Source organism: Struthio camelus, chromosome 20 (assembly GCF_040807025.1).
Source record: "Struthio camelus isolate bStrCam1 chromosome 20, bStrCam1.hap1, whole genome shotgun sequence".
Lineage (NCBI taxonomy): Eukaryota > Metazoa > Chordata > Aves > Struthioniformes > Struthionidae > Struthio > Struthio camelus.
The window spans coordinates 6,211,374-6,234,576 of NC_090961.1; the positions used below are offsets into that span (position 1 = coordinate 6,211,374).

Genomic DNA, 23,203 nt, shown 5'->3' on the forward strand with positions numbered 1-23,203 from the left:
AGCAGCCGAGGCGGAGGTTGACCGCCGAGGAGCCGGGCAGCGCCGACGGCTCCCGACCGCGGGCCTCTCCCTTGCCACTACCCGCAAGCGGGGCGCCAGCCGCGGGGGACGGAGGCACCGGTGCCCCAGGCGAGACCCTCCCTCCCCAGGCCGGCGGCGGCTGCCAGCGACGGCAAGCCCCCCCGCCCCGGCTAGCAGCGCGCCCTCCCTCCGAACGAGGCGGCAAGCGAAGGCGGCGCGCGGCAGCCTCGCTAATCAGCCCCCCCGCGGCGGGCGCGCTCCGTCTCCCGCCGGCATCGCCGCCTCGGGAATGCGCCGCCTCGGCCGGCCCCGCGCCCCGGGGCGACACGGCGCTTAGCCCCCCCCCCCCGCCGGTATTTAACGGAGGGCGAAGCCGGCTAGCCGGCTCATTTCGGGGCACCCGCTGGGCGCCGCGCAGGAGCCGGGCGGCGCCGGGGGCACCTTCCCAAGACGGAGAGGTGAGTAGCTCTCGGCCGTTCGGCTCTGCCGGAGGAACGGGTTGCCTGTTTTGCGGCTGCCCCGAGGGCGACGCAGCCTGCCCGGAGCCCGATGCTCCGAGGAGGGCCGGGAAGGTGCTCTGCCGCCCGACGGGGCACCCGCTGCGCTGCCTTCGAGGCGGGCGGCGGGGAGCCCAGGGCGGCGGCGAGGCACGGAGGAGGCACGGCCGCCGCGGAGCGACGCCGAGGAGGCAGGGGAAGGCGGGCAGGGGAGCTCTGCCCCGCAGCCGCGGGGCTTTGCCTTCGGCTGGGCCGGGCACCGCAGCGGGGAGCATCTGCAGCGGCCCCCGGCCCCGGCAGCCCCTTCCCAGCCACTCGGGCCCCAGTGGCTTTTAAGACAACGTGCCCAGTAAAAAAAAAAAAAAAAAAAAACCCACTTCCCCTCTGTCTCAGTTTCGACGAGGAGCGGAGCAGCCCCGGCAGCGCTCAAGGTCACGCAGGGCACTTGCGCGGAGCTGCACGCACACCCGCAGGCTGCCGGCTCCCTCCCGCTCCCGCCCGCCAGCGGGGTGCTTCCGAGCCCCATAAAGCAGAGCGATATCGAGCACCTTCCTCTGCATACGCATTAGCCGGGGCACTGCAGGTACGACCTGCGCACGAGGGAGCTGAGGACTGCTCAGGTGAATGCACTTAAGGTCTCCCTGCAGTGCCTCTAAGAGGAGCACGCGGCTCCCGATCCCATCATCCTACCCGGCTAATAGCCCCCACTCAGCCAACCCTATCCGAGCGGAGCCCGGCTCTTGGCTGCGGACCAGATGAGTAGCTGCAGGGCTGTAATTTGTTAACAGAAAGTTGCTAAAAACCCGAGGAAAGCAGGCTGGAAGGAGACAGCAGAGAGGTATAGCGAGCCCAAACCCTCCTAGCTAGCACCTCTGCTCGGGACAGATGCTGGCTCGGAGGCTGCAGGAGGAGCCGGCGGGCACCGGAGCGGTTTTCTAGCAGGCTGTCGGGGTAGCAGCGCCGGTCTGCAGGTGCTGCGACAGGCGCACGCTCGTCCCTGTAACCCTTCGGGGATGGCATCCGATATTTGATGCTGCTGCTCATGGGCGCAGCAGGGATGGAGACCGCCTGCCGGCTGCAGGGAGCCCCTTTGCAGCTGCAAGTCCTCGTTGCTTCTTTGGCCACCGTCACAGCGCGAGGATGCAATGCAGTTTAACGGCCACGTATTTCCATTCCTATGCTTCCCGCAGATGAGAGCACCCTACTCCCTGTCCTGCCTCCTCTTGCTGAGCCTGGGCGCCTGCTTCCCTGCCAGCGACCGGCGGGAGCCCCGAGACCCTGGGCAAGGGACGCAGCTGGAGCCAAGCTGGCGAGACGCGGTGGCTGAGGACTCCGGGCCCGGCTGCCGGAGGGCAGGGCCGAAGCGGAGGGGCAGCGAGGAGCTGAGCGCGCTGCTCGGCATCGCCCGGCAGCTGCGAGGCGGCGGCGCGGCACGGGCCGGCTCCCGGCTCCGGTTCGGGAGGCAGGAGGGCTCCAGCTTCCTGCCCGCCGGAGGCGAGAAGCGCAGCGGCACGCTGGGGGACCTGGCCGAGGAGCTCAACAGCTACAACCGGAGGAAAGGGGGCTTCACCTTCCGATTCGGGAGATGAGGGCCTGGACTCGGCTGCGGCACCTCCTAGAGATCTGCCCGAGGGAGGTGTTTCACATCCCGTCCTTCCCTATCATCTCACCTAGTTTTGCTTGGACAAGAGGGTGCCGGGAGATTTTGTTGCTGCTGGGATTTTCCAGGGGATGGGGGTCACCACGCTTGCTCCCCTTGCCGCTCCGCTCCAGATGTCCCCTCCTCGTTCCCAGCCGGCGCAACGAAAGCACAGGGTGGGGGGGTGCATCTTAAAAAGGAACCAGCGTACCCTTTCCCCGGCCGACCGCCGTCAGCCGTGTTCGCCCACGGTGCGCACGGTGGCCCTGCCGGTCGCTGCCGGCGGCGTCCGGGAGCTCCGGGGGCCGCGGCGCCGGCAAGGAGAACGGGCAGAGCCGGCAGCGCCAGGCCTTGCAGGTGGAGGTAGGTGGGCTGAGCGGTTGCGGGGGGACAACCCTAGTGGGGACGGTCCCTGTGGGCACTGCCGGGACCTGGTGTCCAGAGCGCGGCTGTCGGCGAGGAATAGCTCGGAGGTTCAGCCTCAGTTTCCTGCTCTTTCCTATTAACGGAAAGCCCCTCCGGCAGCCCGTTCTGCTTCCCGTCCAGATGCCGTTTACAGGCGTCAGCTCCTGCCTGCAAAGCAGGATGAAGCAGCGGCGTCTGAGAAACTCTCAGCCGTAGAAATCCCCGAGCGGGCATGCAAACCTGACCCGGCGGCACCAGTCGGGCTGCAGAAACGCTCCGGCGCAGAGAGGCTAAAACCACAGCCATCGCACCTAGCTGGGGCCACCAGCACCCGTGTTTGGTGTCCACCTGCTCTCCAGGCCCCTCCACTGCTGGCAAAGGCGCAGCTTTGCGAGGAGTTAGCCCAAAAGGCCAGTACCTACACGGCAGTGAAGAACAACCCCTGCTCTTCACTGCCTGCCTTTGACTTCTTCTTACAGATTTAGTTCTGCCAGTGCCAACAGCTATGTTTGCTTTTGTGCCGGCCAGTGCAGGCAGAGATATTAGTAAGCAGAGGTCTAACTACCTGGCTTGCAGGCACTATCAGCAAGTTGGACACCTAACGACTGCTAATATTTCATTGCAGGCACAAAAATGAAGCAGGGCAATTATTTGCAAGCGCTAAATTGCACCCTCAAAATCAAAGACCGTGTCAAGACTTGCCTGGGAAAAAACCCATCAGGCTCCAAGAGGTGCAGCGCAACATACATCAAGCAGACAGAGCCCTGAGTACCGGCTCTGCACGCGCTCGCAGCAGGAGCCGTGCACGACCGACCGAAGGCTGAGTCGAGCCGTACTGGAAACGGCAGGCAAGTACCACCTATAGGTCAACCAAACGTAGGGACGACTGATGGAGGCCCGAGAGCAGGTTCCCCCGGGCAGCGACAGCGGGTGGGATTCCCCCAGGCCAGGAAGGACCCCAGACCGGCAGTGACAAAAGCAGGAGCATGGTTTGGCCCGTGCAGACACGAACGTGGCACGCGCAGAGGTCGCGCTAGGAAGGACCGCCGCCGGCCGCGAGGGCGAGCGAGAGGACGGGCGTTTCCCTCCCCTTGCCTTGCTGCTCCGAGAACGGTCTCGCACCAGCGGGAGCCCGTTAGATGCAAAGAAACCCAGCGGCGGCTTGGGACCCGGCTCCAGGAGCCTTTCTGGGGCACCGGGCTGGGGATATATTCAACCCCTCCCTCCAATCCTCCGCTAATCCCACCGTCCCGAAGGCCGCGGTGGGGGGGAGGCCGGCGCGCCGCTCTCCTCAAACGGCGGAGATGGGGAGCTCTATGGATGTTTCTAATGCAACGTTTCTTTTTATTTCCCCCTTTCTTTTGAGCGCTCACATCATCATCAATAAATACGCACCGGTCAATTTTACCCTGCGCTGCAAGCGGGAGGGAGGGAGCGAGCGACGAAGGGGAAGGGGAGTTTCGGAGCAAAGCTGGGCCAGCAAGGGCCAGTAAATCCATTGCTCTGCAGCGATAAATCAAAGCCGGCAGAAGTGGCACGGTGCTTCGGGAAGGGGGTCGGGGGGGCGAAGCTGCTGAGCGAAGCAGAGGAGTCCAGCGGAGGAACCGGGGCAGAGCAGCACGATAAAAACACGCGTGTAACGAGGCCGTGGTTGAAGCGCGGTAACCGCGTGCCTTCTCGTAACTTATTTAAAAGTAAAAGGCAGCGCTTCCCTGGCAGGGCTGGGGTCAGCGCGCGCGCCCGGGCTGCTCCGCGCCGTCTCCAGCCGGCAGAGCGGAGCCTGCCGCCGGGCTGCGACGCCGGGCGCCGGCGGGGGCGACCGCGGCCGACGCGCTCTGCTAAAACCAGTGCTCCAGGCAGCTCGTGAGAGCTTCACGGGGAGGAGAGGCTCTGCCCGATGCAGCCGAACGGGGAGGGAAGGGGAGGTAACGGGGGGGGGGGGGGAACGGACGGGAAATAACCGCCTGGAGTACGGCGGCGGCTGGGAGCAAAGGGAAAGGCCCGTTCCTTCCCCGCGAGGCCATTGCACGCGGGGCTCAGGGTCGCCCGTCCCATGCCTTGGCAACCCGCACCCACCGCGGGGCCTCCCCGGGGGCGACAGCCAGACCCCAGCGCCTCGGAGAGCCCAACCGCCCACCAAACCACGCGCGGAGCCCGTCTCGTTTTGGCACGGCCAGGGTGGGTGGCAGAGCGGCGCTCTGGAAGACACCCGGCCGCTGGGACGCTCTGTAAAGCGCCCCGCTGTCCTTCCCTTCCCTCGCCCCCGTGGCACCTCCGCTCGCGGGCTCCGCCTGGTCCTTCCTCCCCGCAGAGCGGAGCCGCAGCCCCGCGCGCGCCACGGCTGCAGCAGATCCCGGAAAGCCCAGTGCAACCTCTGCAGAGAAAGAGCCCGATTTAATCAGGTCCAGGGGACTCGCGCGAGGGGCTCACGCGTTACAGCTGGGTCCCCCAGCGCTGGTTTCAGCAGCGCAGGTAGCAACCTTTATCACAGGGCTGGATTTTAGCATAAAAATGCTAAAATGCGCCCGGGGAGGGGGGTGACTGCTGGGAAAGCAGCTCAGCATTGCCCGGTTTGCAGGCAAGTTTCCTGCCGAATTAGAGCTCCCGCTGGAAAACACTGCGTTGCCACCCCCTTCTCGGGAGGGCAGTTTTGAGCGGAGCCTAAGCTCAGGAGCACCACCCACCCGCGTGTCTAGGGCGGACGAACAGCAGCAGGACCAGCGGGTCGAGCCGGGAGCACCGCTCGCAGCAAGCAGCCGGGGCTGGGATTCACCCTTGGACCGGGGGAGGCTCGGGGGGGCCCGTGCGCTCTGCAGGGTCGGCCTGCTCTTCTGGGTGCAAGTGTGATGCCACAAAGCCTCTCTTCAGAGGTGACACAGAGCTTAGTGTATTCTCCTCTCTCTTCAATCATGGAAGGATTAACGTCAAAGCAGGGAACAGGCTGTCAGCGCGCTCCAGCTCATCTCCAGGCGCGGGCAAATGCTCCCACAGGCCTGGGAGTGCTACTTGCCCAGCAGCATTTCTGCAAGGCAGGCTGCCTCACTGGGCAGTGGGTTTTAATTTTTTTTTTTTGGAGAAAAAGAATGACAAACACTGACCACATTTTACACCTTATGACAAGCAACTTCTCAGCAAAGCCGCAGCTAAAGGGCAGGATGACATTAAAGGAAAACTTAAGAGTGAACATTGTAATTTCCAAGACACAAAAACTCAAACAAAAACACAAACACAGCTATTTTTCCTCCAGAGCACTCTCACTTTCAAGCTCAACAGCCTTGAAAATTGGAGCAATCAAACTGTTAAATGCATTGATCTGTTAAATCAACTCCAACTGTAGCTGGCTAAATTTAGCCTTTAATCCCTCTCTCTCACTTCCAACACTGCAGATCCAGGGGCTTTCCCCAGCCAGGTCAACCGACCTCTGCCTTCCTCTGATACCAAGGACTATCCCCTAAGCAAGCAGACATGAAAACCATCAGAAATGATTGTATTTAGGGACAGGTTAAGCTTCTCTGTCTTTCCTCAGCTCACAGCTGTTACTTGTATTCAAGTCTTGGTGCTAGAAATGTAAATCAAGAGCAGCCTGGACTTAGATTTTTGCCAAGGGACACTGTCACAAAACAACCATCAACCCCTTGCTGTTTTGCATGTGTTCACAGACCACCACCAGCTTTGTTGAAAAGTAGTCTGGGACTTGCTAAACGCAGGCCATTAATTAAATTTATACTTGCCAACAACATCCTCCTGCTCTTCTTTTCATCTTCCTTATGCTAATTTAGAAGCGGCACGATGCAATCTCAGTCACAGCAAGACAAGCCTTCTGATGAGCCTTGTTCTCATGCTCGACGAGGGATCAGGTCCCTGCGTCAGACCTGTCAGGTTTCACCAGGGACTTGAGGAGAGGAGCAGGCAGAAATTAGGCAACCCGGGTCCTAACCTTGCTATGTCACAGAGCGGTTGCATGACCTGGTGCACACACGGCTCTCACTTTGATCTGCCTTTGTTTCCTTCTCATCCTTTTTTGCTGTCTGTTTAGCACCTTCATTATTCAAGGCAGAGTCTGTCTCATTTTAGACGCTACTTGGTACTAGTGTAAGTATCCTAGTAAAGTCCCTCCATTAAAATTCGCTGGAAAGGCCCAAGGTAGTCTGAAAACAGGAAATAGAGACGGACTCTTGGAAACGTTATCTCAACTTTTTAAGACAGAAAACCTGCAAACTGAGAGCACTGTGGCTGTATGGCCTGTCAACATCTCAACTGAGCTCAGTGGGAAGCTCTTTGCTCCTGGCCTGTGCTCAGAGCATCACGCTAAGCGTGCCTCAGACAGCCGCTGCACCGCTAGGGATCAGGGAGGGAGCACTCAGAACTGCTCCAGAAGAGAAACTCACCGCTCATTTCACAGCACAGAAGGGGAAAAACCTAGTGGCAACTGAAATACAGAATACAAACTGAATTAACAACCGTATTTGGAAGAAAAGTTTAAAGTCAAATCCATGACTTAAATCTCATTCAAGACAACAACGTCTTTGCCTTGAAACAGGTGACAACACGGTCTTTTACTCTGTGCATTTTTGTTTTTGTTTTTAAAAACTTTCCCAAGTTTTCAGAGCTAGGTCAAAAGGACCTAGCAACTCGCTGCCGCCTGTTTCTGAGCAGCCTGGTGTCCCAAAAGGCCCCGAGGAACCACTTGAACAGGGAATGCCTCTTTTCAAGTGCAAGCGTCTAGGGAGAGGTAACCGCGTTTGAAAAGCCTTGTTAATAGACAAACACAAGTTTTCCTCAACGTTGATTTATTTTTAAATATACTACGCAAGAGAGACCGGAATAAAAAATAAATCAAAAAAATGAAAAACAGAAAGAGAGGAGGAAGAATTGAAAGTCATGTACAGAAACAATCTGTACTGGACCAAAATAAAGGGGAAACAACCCCCTTAAGTATCACAGAGATGAAGGACAGAGCTATTTACACACTGTATAAAAGACAAGTCTACAAAAGTGTGTAATAACGAGATACAAACGTATAATATAGTGGCACAATATGTTATCAAAGTAAAAACAGTACCTCCGGGAAAGAGACAGTCCAGGGATTTTTTCTCTTACGTTTTTAAAGGCAGCCTGTGGCAGAAGTGTGTATTTTCTTTTAAACATTTATCATGTGTTAAGTCACAGCTGTTTGTGAGGGCGAGAAGTGGCGTGAACACACAAAAGAGTGAACTACTGGAAATCATATACAAAACAAACAGTTCCAAAGAGAAAAGAATAAAATACAATTGAAGGCAATTAGTGTTTAAGATACACAATAGGGGTCACAAGAGTTACAGGTGGAACGGGACATGGAAAAATGTTTCTCTCTCTCTTGTTTGGAACTGTTAAAAGGAGTTAAATTGCACTGTTAATAGCCCTAAACCTTGTTCTTTCACTATTGTCACAAGTCACAGTTAGTTCCCAGTCGTGTTGCATTAGTTGGGAAGGTCACAGGACCTTGGAAAGGCAGCCCAGGAGTCCTGCTGTCAGCGTTTTGTGGCAGTGTCCTTGGGAGAGGCACCCAAGAGAAGTGTCTGCAGTCTTCACAGATCCTCGTTTGATGCTGGATGGAACTACACGGGCATGAAGGTAACTGGTGGTTTCAACCCCCAGAGTACTGGCATTTCAGCTCTTCAATGGGATTTAGCATTGGCACAGAAAGGGAGGTGTTGCGGGCCCCCAAAGCACAGGACTCCGTGGGAGCGCGGAAGGCAGGTCTGATACAGCTCTTACCTCTGCTCGTGGCTCCTCTGGAGCTCATAGAATAGAAGTGGCTGGAAATTCAGCTAGACATACAGCAGTTCTTGCCCATCTGCGATGTGCAAACTCAGCTGAAACAGCCGCTGGAGGCACAGCGGTATCTTCAAACTCATCCTAAGCTCTCTCCCCCTGCTGCAACCTTTCTGTCCCTCGCTGAGCGATGCAGTCATTCCTTGCTCAGCACCAGCGTACTGCTCTGAGACGAGCTCCGCAACCCTCCACCCCAGCTGATATTAAATATCACAGGAGTATGACAGCAATGCCTTTCTTCTTCAGACCTTCTCCAGTCCTTTATCACTACCAAGAGAGGTCCACAAACAGGCTCCTGTGCCACTACGTTAGTGGGTGCTGTGTGTAAAATTCTGAACCCAAGCAATTCATCTGGGCTCAACAACATCACGAAATTGCTGAAAACACAGCTATGAAGGGCAGCAGGTGGAATCACAGGAAGAATTTGGGTAAACATCACTTGTAGTGTTCTGTCATTAAAAAGTTACATTAAAAAGTTACATTAAAAATTTCCCTCCCTCCCCTCCCAAGCTCCAAATCTGTTGCATTAATGTCCGGTAAATGTCCGACTCAGGCCAGTGTTATGTGCTGCAACTCCTGCAAGAAAAGCGGTGGGTATATTGCTATTCAAACGCTCATCCTTGTGTACAGTGGGGCAGAGAGAGGGAATGAAAATGCAGTAGAAAGTCCTCCAGAGGAGGACAGCATCTCAGTGTCCACCAGTCTCACTTCAGTCATAACGGTCTGTCCAGAACAATAAAATATTAATAAAAAGGCATAGTGTGACATCAGCATTTAGACTTGTAGTCCACAAGGCAAGAACTCCACAGATAAGACGATTGTGAGTATATGATACACAGGGAACCTGGGTTAAGAGGGTAGAAAGTGCCTCTTGAACACAGCCCTGCTCTTTGGAGCTGGGGCATCCATTAGCAGTCTGTGTCTTTTGCACATCCCTAACCTGAAGGCCCCGCTCCTTTGTCAGTCCACACATGCTGTCATTCTCTCCACAGTTGGCTTTGGCCCATTGTGATTTTTGTTTTTTTAACTTGGCTTCTGCTACCTCTGAACAATGTCGCTGATTTCTTTCACCGAACTGAGAAGTTTGCTAAAGTCCTGGGTGGCTGCAGGACCACTGCCAGCTGTGGCTGGGCAGATCTGAAGCTCCCGTAGGTTATTCTCCAGCTTATTGATGGCCTCCCGAAAGGCAAATTTGTTCCTCATCTGCTGAATGGAGTCCACATAACTCACACAGAAGGTGTAGAGGTTCTTGCCAGCCTCCAAGACAGCGCTGTGGCTTGCCATTTGTTCAGAGTTCTTGCTGATGGCGATCCGTAGAGCCTCAGTGCTTTCCAATACCACTCCTTTAGTGATGGTGCCACTGGCAATCCTCTCTGGGGGCTGCCGGGTCTTCCGCAGTGAGACTCTGGTGGATATGAGAGGGATGAAGGCTGTGGATGATGGCTGGTCCCCGCCAGGGGCAGAGGGTACAGATGAGGAAGAGGCAGCTGGGGTTGCTGTGCTCATCAGCAGCTTTGTAGAGGACTGTGGCTTTGGTACGGCGGGGATCCCCAGCTTTTTCACACCTTCCCCTGACTGGTTTGGCTTGACAGCATCACTGCTCACAGCATCTGCAACCTGAGTCAACTGTTTGGATTTAGGACCAGAAACCACATCTGCTGCTGCTTCATGGCTGGGACTGTGAGAAACTTTTCCAGGCTTCCCAATGGAGGACGAAGAGAGCGGAAGCGGAGGGGCTGGTTTCAGCTTTGATAGCTTCCCTTTGTCCTTCCCTGCTGACTCCGAGGTCTGCTTGAGCCTCCTCATCCGTGGCTCCTCAGTAGAAGCCTTGCTGGCACCTGCAAACCCAGCAGAGTTGGGTTTGGCAGCAGAACCTTGGTCCATTGTCACAGTGGTACCTAAGGCACTGGATTTGACTCCATCATCCTTGTGGAGCACGCTGGAGGAAGGAGGGGCAGCAGGTTGCCTACGGCCAAGTTTTGGCGTCAGAGTGGGAGGGCTGGAGCCAGGACTTGACTCTGCATCTCTGAACACATCATCAGTGGTCTCTTCGTTTTTCTTAAGCAGCCGTGGAGGAGGGGTCACTGTTCCCCTGACAGCAGTGTCGGTCTTGGCTTCATTTGCCCGCTTCCGAGGCAGCGCTGGCTTTTCACTTTTGTGCCCACCAAAGGTGGAGGAATCAAACTGGCGCCCCGTGGACTGCAAATCCCGAGGCAGAGTCACAGATTTCCACTCTGTGTCCTTTGCTCCGTGGGGCACACAGGAGGCTGAGCAGGAACGTAGGAAACGCTTGCTGGAGTTGGAACTACTCTCCTCGTCACCAGCCACTCCCCGGCTGATGCTCATCGTGCTGGACTTCTTCCGTAAGTGGGGAGATAAAAACCCAGAGTTCCCAGCAACAACCCCATTGGTGACACCAGCCCCATTGCTTGGGCTCTGAAACTTGGAGGGGTCAGCTGAGTCTGTTGGAGGCGCAACGAAAGCTCCATTGCCAGCATCCCTGCCCTCCTCCTCCCCTCCCGCCTTGCGATCTGAGTGGCCGTCCATCTCTCTGAAGGAACTGCTCCTTTTTGGAGGGGTAGGGGCCGTCTTCTTCTTCTTCTTGATAAGGGCACTGAAGAGGTTGGGTTTTTTGTCTTTTGGGAGCAACCTCTCATCTTCATTCAAACTGCTTTCCATGGCCACCCTTTCCTTCCGTGGAAGCAAGGGAGAAATGGCAGGTTCATGCTCCAGAGGGTCTGCAAGGCAACAGAAAAGAGACTACTGAGTTTTGCTTCAAGAGACAGAACAATCTGTTTTCCTCCAGGATCAAACCACTGCAGCACCTCCAAAAAGGTGCAGGCTCTGTAAATAGAGAGCCAACTTCAGACCAGGAGTAAAGCAAGTACAGCTGCACTGAAGCCTGGAGTGAATGTGGTCCCTAATCTTGCCTGCATTCATTTTTGAAGCGGTCCATATAGATCTTAGTTGCCAACCTAAGCAACCTCCTCTCCCAATAGGTTTCTGATTTAAATAGCAATGTACAAATACAAAATGTTTATGTTTTCCCACCATCACACGTGGAGGCTTGTCTAAACTTGACTGTGTGAAGTGGATAACTATTGAGAGGCCTTTTCTTTAGTGCCTGTGCCATTGCTGTCTTTGGAACAGCTGACCCCCAAATTAATAAGGCTCCTCTGTAACCCATCTCAGTCCTCAGTCTCCCGGTTCATTTAGATTCTGATAATCAAAACCTCCTTTCCTGATGTCATCCTTTGCAGGGAAGTGGAATAACTTTTTCACAAGCAGAAATGAAGACTCCCTCTGACAGCTGAACAATTCCGGTTGCCTCACTGTGAAGACAGTCAGCCTCATATAGTAATGGAGGAAAGTGAGAGGAACAGCCTCCTTCAGCTCCAGAAGGAAATGATGGGATGACTCTTTCTCCACTTACAGGAGGTATTTAAAAATGTATAGAAGTTTATAATAAATTTATATTGAGTCCTGAAGGTCCCTGTATTTGACTGACAGGAGGTCTCATTCCCAGGTCAGGCACTCAGATGGCTCTCTAATTCGAGAGAGGAATGCCTTCAGGGCAGCATATACATTTACAGCTCGAGTAGGCAGTAAGAAGGGAGATGAAGCAGCTGTAGAGGGAAAGCAGGTCGCTTCTCAGTCACATATCGGTGAGCGTCGCGTTAAGTGTGGGATTTTGCTTGAGGAGGGGGAACTTCAAGAAAAATAGCTGTGTACTTTGGGGGGACGGCATGCTTCCACAGACCACGCACATTTAAACTACTCATACAGGTCAACTAATGTTGATCTGGACAACCAGAAGAGCTCCCAGAGCACTTTGGGAGGCCATGGCCTTACTGTGTCTAGACATAGTGGAGCTGCGCAGATCCAGAGAAAACTAGCAGCTTTCACTGAGGATCTGCTTCCAGCTGCAGGACTTGCTATGGAAACATTGACAATTAAAGGGGAAACGGCAATAAAACTTTAATGTGAGATATTTTCTTTCATAATAAAGAGTGAAATAATTCTCAGCATAATGTAAAAATCATATTATTCCTGCTGCATTTGAATTTCACAAAGCCATTAAGTATTTCAAAATAAGTTATTTTACTTCAAAGCTTGTAATACTAAGCAATTACATTTCCTATATATGGCAGGCCAGATTTACCACTGGTCTTTAACAGTGTTGTATTAATTGGGTTATAGCAAATAAATACAGGCATACTGTGCTCATTTTTCATGACTTTTTCCCTAAGAAATAGAAGACTCTCTGTATTTTCATTAGAAGATTAAGTCACTTTTTATAATCAGTATGTTCCCAAGCCCTTCTGCACGTAACCTTCCTTTCTAAGTCACCGATACTAATACTTTCTTTTCCCAACACTTTACATTTCCACCTTTTTTTCCTTTTTCGTCTAGATGCCCTTTCTGCTACTGAAACATGTAGTACTAGGTAGCTTTGTCATTACACAAAAGATAACAGAGATATAAATGGTCAGAGAAGGCACTTTTACCGGGAGCCAGAAAAGACCAACACACCTGCAAAACTGTATTTTGTTTTACCTTGTTTTTTTTCAAGTGAACTGGATACCAATCTACGGTCTAAATTCAGTGTTTAAACATCGCTTTCATTACCTCAGAAAGGAAGTGCTTTAACAAATTGATTGAGAGTTTAATTTCATGGAAGATACTGTAAATACCTCTGTGTCCCTTGCCGCATTTGTATTTGGTACCTGCCAAAAGTAATACTCTTCAGTGCTGCAAGCACAAACCTGGTGTGATGGAACAGTGAAGGAACCTCCCTTATGGGGCTTGCTAAACCCGAGCAATCGTCCTGCTTTAAGTTATGCAGCGTGGTGGTGTAGAGGCTCGAACACAGCAGATTACGCAGCACTCAGCTGCAGTGGGAGATCCCACTGATAGCTCCCTACCAGGGAAGAGAATATGATCAGTGAGCTCTGTGCTCGGGCTCTGGTCTACAGGGAACTGTAGGCAACAGCCATTAAGTTAAAAGAACTTCTAGGGCTTTTCTAAGCAACGGCAGGTATAGCATCCGTCTCTCAGTTAGCTAAGGATTCACACTCCTGGCTGCTGTGTGTTTGTATCTAGTCCCAAGATTAACAACCTATCTTTCTGCAAAAAATGATAAAAAGAGTTTTCAATCCAGGAAAGCAAACCCAGCAGCCTGTTGCCTGGAAACACAGTACTTGTCCAGAAAGTCAGCTGTCATTAGACGGGTCTTTTTCTAGGTGATGACCCAGAGCTGGCCATATATTTTGTTTTCCCTCTGCATTTCCTGAAGGAATAATGACTTTAAATAAAACTTACCACATTCCCCCTGGCCTCGAGCATGTGCTGTCTCCAAGCTCTCGTTGGCATCTTTGCTTTCAGCAGCTCTCCTTGATGTTCGTGTTTTGGTAGGTAACTCTGGGGCTTGGAGGAAGTTACTCACTACACTCCTCATGCCCTTCTTTCCCAATTCCTTCTCCACCTCTGCCGTGCACAGAAGAAAAAATAAAAAAGATCACTACCATCAAAATAAGATAAAACCTATCGAGCTGCTCTGAGTTAACAGCACAAAAGAAAAGCAAAGAGCACAAAGGTTCCTGAAGGCTGTTGAGCCATTTGGCTCTTTAAAATCAGACACATGCCTACACACAGAAAAAGCCCACATGTAAATGCGTCTCCCTGCATTCTGCATAGTTTATTGCAGGTAGTACAACGCATGACCGAGTTTCACTGCAAAGCAGCCTGTGAAGTTATCTAAAAGGAGCTGCATGCAGAGTTAAGGATGCAGTTACCCCTTGTCCCATCTCTACAAATGGCAAAGAGGGAACCAGACCTACCATCCGATATGCTGGATTCCTGAAACATCGTTTCAAAGGCCTGATGGATCTCGGCAAATGAGGGCCTATCTGAAGGGCTCCACTGCCAGCCTGAAATAACAACAACACTCAAAATCTCCAGCCAGCCTTACAGACATTCATTACATTACACCAGGAGGAACTAGCTATCACAGTCCCCTTTTTATAAAAGGGGCGAGATAAAATATCGCCACAGAAATCTGATTTGAAGGGTGTTGGGCATCTACAACCACCACTGAGCTGAAGTAACTGTAGGTGCTGAGCACCTCTGGGAAGGAAAAAAAAAAAAAAAATCACACCCTAAGTCACACATTACAAGGCCACACTGGAAGAGCAACACTCAATCCCTTAAGAAGCCTAATGAAGCTCCTCCTTCATCCTCAGAGCACAAGCTTTTCTTTAAACTGTCATAAAACAGGAGATAAAGAAAACATTGAGCTGAAAACCAAATCTCTCCCATAGGCCTATGTGCTCCCAGTAGAAAGAAGAGCTGGCTTCATAGTGTTTTCATCCTCCAGGCAAAGCAGTTTTAACCAAGCACTTCCACACGGCATTGCATCTTCCCTGGAACTGCAGAGGGTTCCTCGTGCCTTGCTGTATGTGACCAGATCTGGGCACTTTTAGTGCCTCTCTGCAGAGATGAAAGCAGCATTTGCGTTTGTAGGGCTTTACAATACTTACACGCTCTCATGAGCTCGTAAACTTTCTCAGGACAGCCTTCGGGGCGCTCCATACGGTAATCCTTCTCCAACAGCTCGTAGACCTGAGACAGGTCAATCCCAGGGTAAGGGGACATGCCGTACGTCGCAATTTCCCACAGCAGAACGCCAAAGGCTGCAGTGAAGAAATCAATAAGCTTTGTTTTCACCTTAAATTTGAGAGGATGTTCAGTGGGAATAGTCAGTAAACAGCGCTGCACACTTAAACCAGGTCTGGGTGGCTCGGATCCCATGCTCAACAGCAGCCAAAATGTTAAAGCAGCGTAACAAGCCTCTTCGTCAGCACAGACGAGTCTCCCGCGATACGACAGGGCAGAATTAGACTAATTTTCAATGTATCAGTTGTCTCAACCTGAACGCCCCGAGATCCTTCAAGTCCTATTAAAGGCACAATTAAGAGACTTCACAGCGGATTAGCTGAAACTGTTTCCCTGCTGCACTGCAGTCTCTCTGTCAATTTGACAGCTCCTCTCATCTCCAGCCGCTCCCGAGATGACTCGCACGCTGCGGCAGCGCAGTGTTTTCGGGGTGCCCTCTTTCACCTGCAGCGTGATCTAGAGAGGAAACCCGGGACCCAGCAGTGGCTGCCAATAAGACAAGGATGGGGCAAGATGTTTTGACCATGGGGAAAGCTGAACGGGAAGCACAACGGGCAATTCAGAAAGGTCCTTCACACAGGCGAGGCAAGCAAGCCCCAGAGCTTGACCGGGACGCAGGCCAACACCGAGGCCAGGCGACTAACCCAGGAGTCGGGCACACAGAAGAGACCCAACACCGGTTCAATAACCTGCAATAATTAGTTCAGGCACCGTATTCGGTTCTTAACCCAAAGAGAAAGCGATTACAATTCTCCCTAAGTAAGGAAGTCACATCACATTACACGGTAACGCCACCGAGGGCAATTTCTGTTAGACATTTCTGTGCGTGACCGTTTGATTTCTGTCTTCAGACAGTGAGGTGAAAGTGTCTAAACCCTGGCTCGGCTGGCAGCAGCCGTGGGCTCCTGGGGACGGCCTGCTCGCTCTCATCCGCCCCTGACGGTTCCTGCCCCGGCTATCGCCAGGCAAGGTTAGGCTAACCCTCAAGATACCCAATGTTCCTTTCAGATCTTTTCTCCTGAAGCACTCCGCTACTTAAACATATCAGGGATCCCTGCAGCCACCACAGGAACACGGCAGCATCCTTTGAGACCGTCATGGTTGCTCCACAGCCGCCGCCGCCGCCACCACCATCACCACACGCCAATGAAAAGCAGAAAAACCACCTTGTTCAGCGATCGCATACTCCTTGGCAGGCTGTTTTGGGTCTTCCTCCCCCATCACCAAAACATTTTTATCTGCCATCTCCTAGCAATTCCTTCAAAATAAAACCGTTTCTGTCCAGTTTCTCCAGAAACTCCAAAAAACTTCATTGCTGCTTCACTACTGTCTGTTGTTTTATATATACAAGATGCTCGGGATAACGTTTTCCAAGGGCTTTTGGGACCAAGTCCCACAGACTTCTATCTTATGTCAGTGGGCACTTTTGAAAATTTGACCAACAGCTATGACAGAGATATAAAATCCAAAGAAAGGCTGATAAAAAGAACAATGGGATTTTTTTGTGGTCAGATTTGATAGAATTTAGCTCCACTTAGCTAAGCCTAGTGTTATCACCAGCACCTCAGGGCTTTTCAATAACCGTTTGTCATCAAATTTTCTTGCTGCTTCTGCTCATCTCATTCTAAAGATTATTCTTTTAAAATGCAGAAAGACGAGCTTGGAGCTATCACTAGACAAGATATACATAACTTTTTTTTTTTTTTTTTAAACATAAAATGAACCAGATCCTCACTTTCTTCCTGAAAGTAGTTTGAAAATTCCTGGCTATATAACAGTATATTGTTTCACGGTTCTGTGCCAGAACTATATCGAGTCAGTAGTATCGGGGCCCTCCAGCCCCATTTCATACATTTCTATAAACACTGCAGCATGCTTTATTTTCATACTTGCCAACAATTCATACGTCTAAAGTCTGGTCTGCATGTAGATAGCTGTACACATATGGGGCCTCCCAGCCTATTAAAAAAGCTCAGCATCCTCAGTTTTCCACTCAAGACTGACTTAGCTGAGATTAATTTCCGAACTCTGACAAGCTTATAGAACAATATGGCTCAAACCAGGAAACATGCTCTCCTGAAACGCTTCACAAACGTTCTTCTTTCACAGTCCTGGAAAAGGAGGCTGAATTAATCTGTACATGTAAATTCTTACCCCAAACATCAGATTTAATGGAGAACTTGTTGTAGGCCAGACTTTCTGGGGCAGTCCATTTGATTGGGAATTTTGCTCCAGCGTGGGCAGTGTATGTGTCACCCGTCATTAGCCTGCTCAGGCCAAAATCTGCCACCTTCACCAAGTGGTTCTCCCCTACAAGGCAGTTTCTGGCAGCAAGATCCCTATAAGCAAGAACAAAAATAGGCCGTGAAAAGTCTTCATCATCTCACTTTTAACAATAGCGAGGAGACCTGCTGTTCCTGAAGAAACCTGGGCCTGTGTGTGATTTTTTTTGGATCAGGATTTACACAGAAATTATGTAGTTATGCGCATACATGTAAGAGGAAAGTTATTTTCCATTCCTGCTTTGTAAGACTGTCATCCAAACTTTTTTTTTTTTTTTAATTTGAAATGAAAGCTTCAAGAAGCCCCCTCACTTTCAATAAAAGCTGCCACCCGCAGGATAAAAATAATATAAAGAAATGTCAGTGCTCGAGTTATCAATAGCCAAGGATGAGCACCGAATTAAAAAAAAAAAAGTCTCAGGCTTCTCTCTGTCCCCACCTCTCTAACACTTCCGTCACCTTTGACAGCAAACACGCCCATTGCTGCCCAGAACTCGTCTTTGTCCGGTCCCTGCTCAACCACCAAATTTACCTCTTGCTATCCTCTTCCTCCTCCCAAGCATGCTACATCTTACAGCACAAAAGGCATCTGACCGTATGGACCACGCAGAGGCTGCGCCTGTAAAAGCAGCAACCCCAGCTGCCTCACAAGAAGGTGGAAGAAAGCCTGAATATGTAGCTGCTGGACAACTGGCAGTAAATGCAGTTTCTTATTAACCGTTCAATTAGAAGCAGCTCAAATCTTCAAGCAGCAAAGCTTTTGGCCTTTTCAAAACGATCATGGCTTCTGCTATCAGTACTTACCTCTTTAAAATAATGGACAACAATCAAATTAAACTTTTCCTCCAAATTTCACCTGCCTCTACCCTGGCAGAGGAGGGATGCACAAATTGCACTTGCCACCTTCCTGGCTCAGAGGTGCTGCTAGTACCATCAGAAATGTTTGATGGGTATAAAAAGGTGAAGCACGGGAATAGGTTTATCCTAATACTAGATTTTGCTAAAAACACCTTTTCAGACTATGTTACAATGAATTAAAAATTGATTTTTACCAGAAAGCTAGAGTGAAATATTCTTCAGATATGAGGCAGACTCTGCTTTTTCTTTTGCTTGTACTGCTCAATGCAGAATAAACTTTAAAAAAAAAAAAAGTATATCTTACTAGAGGCCCAATAAATTTTCACAGCGTTTTTGAATATGCCTTCTGATCAATGTTGATTACTACAATATGTGTCTAAACAATAGCTGTTCTTCATAATCAAATTCCTCCTCCTTCCCGATTCATTAAATGAGGTCACAGCCCAGCAACTGAATACATGGATGTGAACTGTGGCAACACTCTTAAAATAATTGGGTAGGTGGGTGTGGGGGTGGCAGATAAGGAAAAACACTATTTATTCTAGACAAGTGGGTCATCAGAAATAAGAGGAAATGAAATGAACGAGAGAGCAGACAAATAGGATTCAAGCAAAACGGCTTTTAAAGTTCACTTCCTCCAGGCTGAGGGGGTGAAATACTTTCAACAGAGCAAATCAAAGGCTGGAAATTTTAATTTGCAACACCACCGTTCACTTCATTGACTGACAGAAGCATGTAAACAGGGCTTTCACGCAGCAAAAGCAATGTACGTCTTAGAGGAACACCTAGAACTTTACACATGATCTTCATATTTGTCTCTATGAAAAAACATGTGCTGATTTCATAGTCCAGCTAATTGGGAAGGAAAGGTCACCCTATGGCACAGAGAACATCTTGTATTAAACTCAGCAACTCTGAAACCTTTGTCCAGGATGTGTCATTATATTGCTAGGAGGCCACTTCTACAGACAAAGAATGCAAAGCCCTAGCCATAATTGCAGCACACTTAAAGGTCAAAGTCTCTGAGACTTTGAGATTGCAAAGATGCTTATTAAAGTGAAAAACGCAATCTGGACAATAGTGGAAAACAATCCCTACAGAGGACGAAAAAAAAAGGTGAAACAACGAACACATGAAAAAAGGCACTTAAGCGGGTGGCTTTGCTGTGAGCACCTGCCCACACAGAAGTAACATCGGTCTGCATCAGTTTCAAACGGTTGTTAGAATCATGGAAGAGCAGTAGCTTATTCAGTCCATTAAGAGCCTATTATTTTAGGAAGCATTTACATTTAAGACCCTTGTCAAAAATACGTAAGTACTGACACGTCTTTAACCTGCATCTGTGGCAAAGGTAAGAAAACACCCTAGCAGAAAAGCAATGCGAAGACCAGCCTACAGACAGGATAACGTACTGTAGCAGAATACAACATACTAGAGTGTTAAATACAGGACACCTACTGCATCTGAATTCAATGCTGCGGTAATCTGAAAGGCAGGAAAATAAATCAAAGAGGTTTTGGTGCTTGAGATGCGGGGTGCTCTGTGTCCTTCCTACCTGTGAATGAAGTTTTTCTTCTCCAGGTACTCCATGGCTGAGGAGATCTGAGTTGCCATATACAGTAGCACCACAGCATTCACCTCCTGACGGTTACACTCACGCAGATAATCCAGCAGATTCCCATATGTCATGAACTCCGTAATGATGTAGAAAGGAGGTTCCCGTGTGCACACCCCTAAAGAGCAACATAAAGCTTGAATGTTTGAGAAGATCAGTCAGTGCACCTTCATTTTTTTTCCCTCCAGGGCAATGCATAGCTCTAGAAGGTAGAAATACAGCGCTTGCATATAGAAAGAATTTTGCTTGGAACTGGTTAATAGACTGTTTTAATTTCCTGCTTAAGACTCTTGCAACTTAAATGTTAGGGAGAAGAGATCATTAAAAATCATATATTACTGGTACAAACTGAATTTTGCCAGACAATAAGTGTCTGCATTTAAAGCCTTGGTAGGGTAAGCAGCTTATCTGCTCCTTAACATCCATATCACTGCACAAGGGTTTAGTTCAAATCCCTCTGCTTGGTATTTATCACTTACCTAATAATTGCACCAAGTTCGGATGCTTGATCTCCTTCATTACTGCAGCTTCTTTCAAGAACTCTTCCACCTCCATGGTATCCTCCTGCAGGACAATAGGAAAGCATTAGCAAGGCCAGTGTGCACAAAAGAGGAGCAGAGTTTTTTCTGAGGACAGAAAAAAAACCTGCAAGTTGACAATATAAACCCCAGTTCTTCCCAGGAGTTTTTCCCTGTAGCTGCCTCACAATGCTAGGCAGTTAGGAATACTGTGGGGTTCTTCTTCCCTCCCTTTCTTTTTCGGCAGGGTTTAAAAAATACATATATTTTATCATCCTTTTTCTAACAGGAGTTTTTTTGACAAAAAAGATCCATATCCCTTTTGTGCAGGGCCTCTCTTACAGGACCACTGAGGAGTCGAAAACAAAAAGGCAAAACGGGCACCTAGCAAAAAAAGATGACATGAAATAAACAGGAAGAAACAAGGAAAGGAAAACAGGAAGAAACAAGGAAAGGAAAAAGAAAAAGAAAAAAAAGGAAAAGGAAGTAGAGACCACAATCAAATGCTTGAGAAACTGCTGAAACGTGGACCCCTAATTTCACTTTCAGACAGGGGAGCATGACCAACAGCAGTTACTCCATAACTGAAAGCCCAAAGTTTCATGGGTTTCATTTTTGGCTTTTAGAGTCTGATCCATGACGTAACTGTTCTGGGCAGACGTGTCACTACCTATTTGCTGAGCGCCATAAAGTTGCTTGGCACAACACAAAACTGAGGAAGATACAGTCTTGCTCAAAAAGACATATATTCTGCAGCAAATATACCCCAGATGGCCGGAAGGTCATTTCAAAGTGGTTCAAAAATATAGATCTATTTCTAAAGCAACGTTTCTTTCTATATCCATATTTTTTTCAGTGGTGGATTAATGTTGACAGCCTACATGGACGAAGTGTTTTAAGGAAGGATTGGAAAGGATTTATTGCTGCTGGTGAGAATGATAACAGTGGGCTGCTGCCGTAAGATCCAGCCAGCATTCTGCTTTGCAGTTAGCAACGAGAACCTTTTTCAAACGGTTTCATTCCACCACTTACTATTCGCTGCCAATTAGTTTGATTGGCAGCTGTAATTTTCTGAACGCTCTCTGCCAGTTCTAATAGCCCAAAGGTCCTTGTGAGCAGAACTTTAAACCATTTTCTCTGGCAAAAGAAACTGGGTTGATAATCCAAGTTGCAAAATGACCCTAAATACGCACTTATCTTATGTACGCTACACAAACTCCGACAGGTTTGCTCTGTATAGTCGCTCCATTGTTTTACGTCTCCTACCGCTCAGTGACTAATTTAAGAGAAAGGAAACGTACAGAGAATTACTGTAACAACGATCTCTCTGAAAACAGAGTCTCGTGAAAAGGATCAAACTTATCCTGTTTCAATCTTCCACTGTATAAAACCACAGAACAAGTAAAACAGTTCCAGCAATATGTTCCCTAGCAAAGAGCAGGATCATACCTCAACCTTGACTTAAAGAAACCACGCCAAGGGACATCAGGGTTGCATGTTGCCTAGTTTGAAACACTGGCTTCTCTGTGGAAAAAAAAAATGTACAAGGCGGTCCTAATGGATACAGCCTCGACATCTGTGTGGTGAGAAACACGCCGAGACGTCCAGCTCACAACAGTTCAACCATTCAATGGCCCGCACAGAGCAACAGGTTTTGGTAACTATCAACAGCAGCTGGATTTAGCCCAACCATATGCTGGCTTCACCTGCGCTTACCAGATCCCTGCCTACCTGGTGCACCTTCCCATCACTCACAGGTGTGAAAACACCATCACAAATACTCATGTGACCTGTCCGGTTCAGAGAGCCTCCAATGGAGCATCTCAATGAGAAACAGCAAAGTGCCAACACAGTGGCTAGCACTTCGCTGTTAAATGCAACTGAAAAGCAGTATGTGCCACTTTTGTCTCTTGTTGTCTTCTAGCCTTTTGAGCTAGCTGTGAGCTACATTTAGACACTCGAGGGAAAACTGGACAACAAATGGCTGTTCCTAAACATTACTGTTCGAAGCTGGGAGGTTTCTTTCTTCTAGCTTTCCCTCTCCTTTATCCTTTCTTATACAATACCAGAGGTAGATGGGCAAGGAACAAGAAGAGACATAAAGTTTTGAAAAATATTCTCATAGGAAAATAAAGTGAGCCATTTGAGTGCTGGTGAAGAGGCTGCTGAGGGCTTGTTTTCCCATGTAGAACTCAAATATAAATGTGACTTCAAAATATTTCCCAAAACTCTGAAGAAAGCCATAATCCCAGCTGTCAGGCAGCAAACTGATGGAGCTAAGGAAGGCAGATTATAAACTTGCTTTTAAGGATGGTTTTAGTGTGCACAACTTCAAATTGAGGTTTTTCCTCAAGTCTCTTCTTAGGTATTCTGACATTTCCCAGTGCAACACGCTGCTGCATATCATATTATCAACTACTTTCAGTCATGTTTCATTAAATATTTATCTGACATATTCAAAACAGCTATGGTCTGCATTGAGGTTCCTCCTTACGCACAGATATCTTGTAGGACAACACATCGGTTGCGTATGTTGATAGGTTTTAGAGAGAAGAAGAAAGGAACGCAGCAATTGCTATTTGGCGCAAATGAAAAATTTGAAGATGTCAGGTAACACCACGCTATAGCCACAGGCAGAAAAGGAGATGTTACAGCAAACTTAGCCTTCCGTGAGACAACTGGTCTCTTCTTTCCCTGATACGCAAGGGTGTTGTTCCAACTGCTCGCGTGCTGGCTCCAGCAGCCTGGCAGCGCTCGCGCGCTGCGAGGGGATCGGCGCTCGGGAACGCTAGGTGTCACCCGCGCCCCGCGCAAGCGGCTCCTCCGGCTCTTCTCAGCTGGCGAGCAGCAACAGGACTCGCCAGCCAACAACAAAAGGC

At 49.7% G+C, this 23,203-nt stretch overlaps 2 protein-coding genes across 5 annotated transcripts in view; one reads left to right on the forward strand and one right to left on the reverse strand.

The window, feature by feature from the left end:
• Positions 1–364: 364 nt before the first annotated feature.
• Positions 365–3,917, forward strand: QRFP (pyroglutamylated RFamide peptide). The gene is made up of 2 exons (XM_068914918.1): positions 365–479; positions 1,709–3,917. Exon 2 carries the CDS (start codon positions 1,709–1,711, stop codon positions 2,105–2,107), a length of 399 nt encoding a protein of 132 aa, XP_068771019.1. The 5' UTR covers positions 365–479; the 3' UTR covers positions 2,108–3,917.
• Positions 3,918–7,335: 3,418 nt separating this feature from the next.
• The window catches only part of ABL1 (ABL proto-oncogene 1, non-receptor tyrosine kinase), an 84,692-nt gene continuing 68,824 nt past the window's right edge, over positions 7,336–23,203 (reverse strand). For all 4 annotated transcript variants that reach the window (XM_009665789.2, XM_009665788.2, XM_068915364.1 and 1 more), the window contains 7 exons: positions 20,286–20,370; positions 19,747–19,924; positions 17,206–17,390; positions 14,916–15,068; positions 14,217–14,306; positions 13,699–13,863; positions 7,336–11,114 (listed from right to left, as the gene is read on the reverse strand). In XM_009665789.2, the coding sequence (XP_009664084.1) occupies positions 9,415–11,114; positions 13,699–13,863; positions 14,217–14,306; positions 14,916–15,068; positions 17,206–17,390; positions 19,747–19,924; positions 20,286–20,370 (2,556 nt within the window). In that variant the 3' untranslated portion in view covers positions 7,336–9,414. The remainder of the gene's footprint in view (positions 11,115–13,698; positions 13,864–14,216; positions 14,307–14,915; positions 15,069–17,205; positions 17,391–19,746; positions 19,925–20,285; positions 20,371–23,203) is intronic.

What these genes read in the sequence shown, in the direction of transcription:
- QRFP (XM_068914918.1), top strand. Translation starts at nt 1,709, where the DNA reads ATGAGAGCACCCTACTCCCTGTCCTGCCTCCTCTTGCTGAGCCTGGGC.